This window comes from Antrostomus carolinensis, unplaced genomic scaffold (genome assembly GCF_000700745.2).
Source record: "Antrostomus carolinensis isolate BGI_N321 unplaced genomic scaffold, ASM70074v2 scaffold13415, whole genome shotgun sequence".
NCBI classification, from domain to species: Eukaryota; Metazoa; Chordata; class Aves; order Caprimulgiformes; family Caprimulgidae; genus Antrostomus; species Antrostomus carolinensis.
The window spans coordinates 23243-29157 of NW_010315775.1; the positions used below are offsets into that span (position 1 = coordinate 23243).

General features: G+C 39.3%; 1 protein-coding gene across 1 annotated transcript; it reads right to left on the reverse strand.

Annotated features, from left to right (window-relative positions):
* Window positions 1-210: 210 nt before the first annotated feature.
* On the reverse strand, window positions 211-3271 carry CISD2 (CDGSH iron sulfur domain 2). Its single transcript, XM_010168064.1, has 3 exons — window positions 3247-3271; window positions 2128-2333; window positions 211-574 (listed from the first exon to the last, which is right to left on the reverse strand). Exons 1-3 carry the CDS (start codon window positions 3269-3271, stop codon window positions 485-487), a joined length of 321 nt encoding a protein of 106 aa, XP_010166366.1. The 3' UTR covers window positions 211-484.
* Window positions 3272-5915: the final 2644 nt, after the last annotated feature.

Consider the following 5915-nt stretch of genomic DNA (forward strand, 5'->3'; position numbering starts at 1 on the left):
CATCACTGTGCTGCCTGCCCTCAGTGGTATGCTTAGGTATACTCACAAAGGATTAATTTAGTATCTTCCCCCCCACCACCACTTAAGTGCACTTAAATTTGTTCCTGAAAAGCCAAATAAAACATGGCTTCTCAGCAAAACAAAATCAACAGAAAGGTGCACTTCTGTCACTTGGAAATAGTGTGAACTGCATGTTCATACAAAAAAGGCTTAACTGCAGGAAGTAATTTTATTGTTGAAATAAACTACTTATTTACAGAGATAGTTACTTTACAGTTTTACAAAGGAAACATAGTTCTTCTCAGAATAAAGTATCAAAACAGTGACAGATTTAGCACTGTCTAAATGCAGTTTATTCCAAAAAGAAATCTACAGCAATGATTAAACTAAATCATACCAATCACATAATAGAATGCTGTCCCTTGCAACTACAATGGTATAAAAAGACTTTTTATCAGTTATGATCTAGTGGATTAAGCATCTGCTATACTTCTTTCTTCTTGAGTATTAGTGGACCTACATTATCTCCTGTTAATTCATTGTGCTTGTTGTGGGAGCCATCACAGACAGGGAACTGGAAGAAAACATACATGAGGAATTAGTATAACTCTGTACAGCAACTGCATGGCGATTTTTATACTTCCTCCTATGCTAAGAGCACTTTGATGTTGCTAGTTCCTCATACTATGTCCTTTTTCAACAAACTCCCTGTCTCCTATCAGACACATATTACTAAGGAGTATAAATCACTGCTAACAGGTAACCAAGTTTGTGAGGTCCTAAAATAGCTGTTCTGAGACATAAAGTTAGGGACAAAGCCTTTTCCGTGAAAGAACAGCAAGCAAACCAGCCATTGCAGCCACAAATGGTATAAGATTTATTGTAGAACTAGTAAAAGTGCTCTTAATAGATTTAATAATTTGCAAATAGAAAGTACTGTTTTAAGGAAAGACAAGATACTTTGCTGAAGTGATTAGTCTGAAGGTAGAGTAGCTGAGAGGATTTCTTAGGTCCAGGGCAGATTTTTTTTTTGTTAAAACAGGAAAGCATTCAGTCCAGAGAGGAGACAAAACCAGAGTGCAGTTGGGACATTCAAAAGAAATTGAGGATAGATGAAAAATACCCATGTACATCTAGTTGATTTGAGGGATGCGGACTATCCAAATCAGTCATCTACTGGCTCCTCTGGACCAGATGGGGATATGCTCTCCTTCACCCACACAGGTCTAGCCTTACTTTCATTCTGACATGAACAACCTTCTGTTAGTCAGAGCTGCTTTCTGACTGGCTTTCTGTTTCAGTGCTGTGGTGATGAGCTTTGGCAATGGCACACTGCTCTGGGGCTTCCCACCTACCTAACAGGGGGTCCAATGAAATGCTGTTAAGGAACAGATGAAGTCTGGCTTAGTAAAATTGTCTAGAATTGTAGTATGCATCAAATTTTTATTTTTAAACTGAAGGACACAGTCTTTCTTTGGAGAATACAGCACTTTAGAAGAATTAATTAGAAGTCTAGCAGTTAGATAAATAGCAATTATTTACCTGCATCTGAAACTAGGCCATACCACAGCAAAGTTATGACTTGCCCAATAATCATTCTGAATGGGCTCAGCTCTGCTTTCTTGGTTCTGTCATCTAACTAATTCCTCCCACAGAAGTCCTCGCTACAAAAAGTAGCGGCTACAGTGCAAGTGAACTTGCAAGAAGCAAGTTTCTGCTTCCTTATGGTTTAGTTTATCTGGTCTAGAACTGTAGCACTCCACCTAGGAGTGGAGTGTATGAACCTTTCCAGCTCTGTGGGGTTTGTCTCAGCCAGGCTGCTTCTAATTAGTTGCAATATATTTCCAAATATTAAACAAGGCTTGCTTGGTTTTAATCGACTCACAGGTGGTCACTCTGTTAAGTGTTTCTAGAAAAACCCTACTGTGTTTCTTCCAAGTTTCTACAGTTTCTTTCTGCATGTAGATGGGTTTACAGTGGACAAAAGTAAGAACTGTGCCATTAACAGGAATGTGTTTCAACTCCAGAGAAAAGCAACAGATCAACATGTAGCAATTCACCACTGAAGCACTGATAAGAATGTGCAAGTTTCAATCTCTAATCCTACAGTAGCACAATGTGTCTTACCGTCTTAGAACGCCAACACCTGCAGTAGGCTTTAGTGAGGCACAGATCTTCAATGTTTATTTCATTCACTACTTTTGGATTTTCCTTCTGGATCTTGAGGTTAATCAAGCTATCCTTTTGCTGCTTCTTCTTGGGGAGGAACGGACGGACAGCGAGGTAACCAAGCAAGGCCAGCACGCCCAGGAAAGGCAGTAACCGCAGCCATTCTGAAACTAAAGACAGGTGGGATTTAGATTGGCTCTTGACACCACTTCAGTGTGGTGCAGCATCAGCTACTCTCAAATGACTTAGGCTTAGGGTAGGGAATGGGGTTGCTCAGTCAGCAAGGCTCTGAGGACAAACAAGACTCTCTGGGTGAGAGTTAAGAAAGAAGATACAGATTAAAACTTGGGTAAAAACCTGTCTCCTAGAATTTCATCTGAAGCTTAATTTTAACAGACTACAAGATGACTCAATGGAAAAGAATAAATCTAAAACAAATAAAAGATTTACTGAAGTGAGGAACCCTAAAATTACAGGGGTTCTGCTCACCTAAGGTAAACCAGCACTGTGTACTAGCAAACCAGGCGTGATTACAAGCAGTAAGTATATTTAATGCCAGTATTTTAACATTCTGTAAATGAAGAACTATTCAGTACATTTTATAATTAAATTTTTAATTGCTTATGTCAGGTTTTTAGCTTCTTAAAGTTTTCCTCATTTTATTTGTTCCAAGGATTTTTTTAGAAACTTTTGGTAGAAATTATACAGATTATTAGATAAGCACTAACAAAAGCTTCACCAATCTTTTTTGGTTTATTTTTTAGAGCTCTGTTTGCTCAAGGATCTGCAACCAGTTTCTACAATACACAGAGAAAGAAAGACCTGACATCAGGTAAGTCAAGCCACAAAAAAATTGCTGAGGAACTTTTTAAGTACAGGTAAGACAGTCAAATATCCTGTGCAGACTTAGCTGCTTTGCTACATCATTATAAATCTTCCAGACACACTGATGAGAGAAACTTGCTGGACTTTTTAAGAAATTCATCAGTACCTGGCATAAGATCTATATATATATTAAAGTGGATCCACTTTTCCAGCAAAACATGCTGTGACAATACTCCAGTGTAATTTACGTACCATGGTCCAACAAAGGACGCAGCATTTTTCTAAATTTCTGGAGAATATATTAAATCTAAACACTCATATAGAAATGGAAGAGAGTTTAAAAATAGTTTAAAATGAGAAACAAAGAAGTGTAATGAGCTGGAGCACAAACAGCTGCACAAGCACTTTGTAAGGCAAGACACTGTAATCAAGTTCCTCTTTTAAATGATTTAGGATTGAAACAGCAAAATTTTGTTCTACAGTTTGTTTTTCAAGATGAAGATGTACAACAAAGGAAATGCAGCAGAGCAGGCTAAGGATGCCACGTAGGTTGTAGCTCTCAGAAATTACGTTATTAGAATCATAGAATAGTTTGGGTGGGAAACACCCTTTAAAGGTCATCTAGTCCAATCCCCCTGCAGTAAGCACGGACATCTTCAACTCGATCAGGTTGCTCAGAGCCCCATCCAACCTGACCTTGAATGTCTCCATCTACCACCTCTCTGGGCAACTTGTTCCAGCGTTTCACCACCCTCATTGTAAAAAATTTCTTCCTCCTATCTAGTCTAAATCAATCTTCTTGTAGTTTAAAATCATTACCCCTTGTCCTATCGCATCAGGCCCTGCTAAAAAGCCTGTCCCCATCTTTCTTATAAGCCCCTGTAAAGTACTGAAAGGCAGCAATGAGGTCTCCCCAGAGCCTTCTCCAGGCTGAACAGCCCCAACTCTCTCAGCCTGTCCTCATAGGAGAGGTGCTCCAGCCCTCGGATCATTTTTGTGGCCCTCCTCTGGATCTGCTCCAACAGGTCCATATCTTTCCTGTGCTGAGGACTCCAGAGCTGGACACAGTACTCCAGGTGGGGGTGTCACTAGGGAAGAGTAGAGGGGCAGAATCACCTCCCTATATTCTATATAACTTGATTTTATTTGTAATTATAAAGCACACGTTCATGCTAATACTTTTCCAGTTAGAACACAGTGGCTTTTTCTTAATAATTTTAATTTTCCAGAAGTACACCATGTAATGAAAATACTTTTGGGGACTAGTCTTATGTTCTTTGAGCTTTCTATAGCCTTTGAAGTGGAAACCACACTTACTGCATTTATTAACTGTATAAATGCTAAAGACACTGCAAGAACTTTCAGTAGTCTTTCCACACCTGTACTTCCAGCAGTCCCTACGGACAACAATTGACAAAATTTGCTAAGAGTCACTGCAATAGACTAATCTCTGTTGCTCTTTTCTCAGCTCCCCCAACAAGCTGCAAGTCCTAAACATTAACAGTTAACACCAAGATACTTAAACATTTTCAGTTATGCAAAATACTCAGTCTCCTGGACAGCAGTGCCTGTTTGTCTTTTCTATCATTCCTGTTCTAGGACACCCTGTCACTAGGAACCCAAACGCACTTTCTGACCTTATGTGAAGGACTGACTTGAAACGTAATTTAGAAGAGAGAAAAAATATTCAGTCTCTGAAAAAAATTTCCAAATTGAGTATCTAACTGTTGGCAAAGAGGTGGATCTCTACAAAGTTCCTCTGAACTCCAAGACAGAACAGATGTTCCAACAGGTGAGCCATCACCAGAAGCAGGGCACCTATCAAGTGTGCGATTAATATAACTGGGATAAGATTGATACACAAAAAGGAAAAGCCTCACATTGGAATTAAGCATTGTTAAAAGAGACTGATAACTATAAACAGCAAGTGGCATCTCAATACAGCTTGAAACTCCCCGATACGACATGAAAATTGGAACAGTAATCATGTCTGTAGGAGAATCATAACCAGCTGGGTTCATCCAAATGAAACAGGAACATGATAGCTGTAACCTCCAAGAAAGGAAATTAGAAACAAACAGGAATAGGAAGTACAAGAATATTATTTATCACGGTTATTATTTAATATTTGTATCATGCTAACTGCTGATAGAGTTTTGTCCTCACTAGGTGATGATGATTTCTGTACAGGCATCAAATCTGGGAGTCTCTGGAAAGCTTCCAATTACACCAATGCATACACTAATCAAACTGACTTGTTATTGACAGAAGACTGACAGAAGCTCATACTTTTGGATTGAAAAGTCAATATCACCATGCTTCTAGGGTGTGACAGACAAGATACTGTCACAAAGTTAAAGGAAAAACCAGTAAAACTGTACAAGGTGCTTAAAGTTATGGCATTGGGTCAATGCAGCATGGTGAGGCTTTTCAAAAGGCAGTCATAGGATGCCACATCCTAGGCACCTAAAGTAGAAAATGGTCATCTCTTAGTGGTTGAAAGTTATTGAAAGTAACTGAAACTTCATTGCTCATTAAAGAGTCTTGTACGTACCTGCACTCAGAGCTGCTGTCAGTCTAAAGTTTGATACACAAAGGCACAGATCTTTGGATTGGGTGGACAGGGATGAGAGAAAAGCTTCACTCAAACTAATGCAGTGATACCTTCCTACACCTGTAAGCCGCTCAGGTTTTGAAGCCGTTCATACCTTTCTGAAGCAGATGTAAGGCAATTCACAAGACTGACTATTTTCACAGCTGGTAACTCAGAATTCAGCAATTACATTGATTCTGGAGATTCTTTATCAGTTCCGCTGCATAGGAAAAGGCAGTCTTTGGAGACAGAAATGGAAAGCAGAGTATCGAGGAGGTTAGTCTTCAAACTTGCCTTGTGTTAGACAGAGACCAATCCCAAAGGTAAG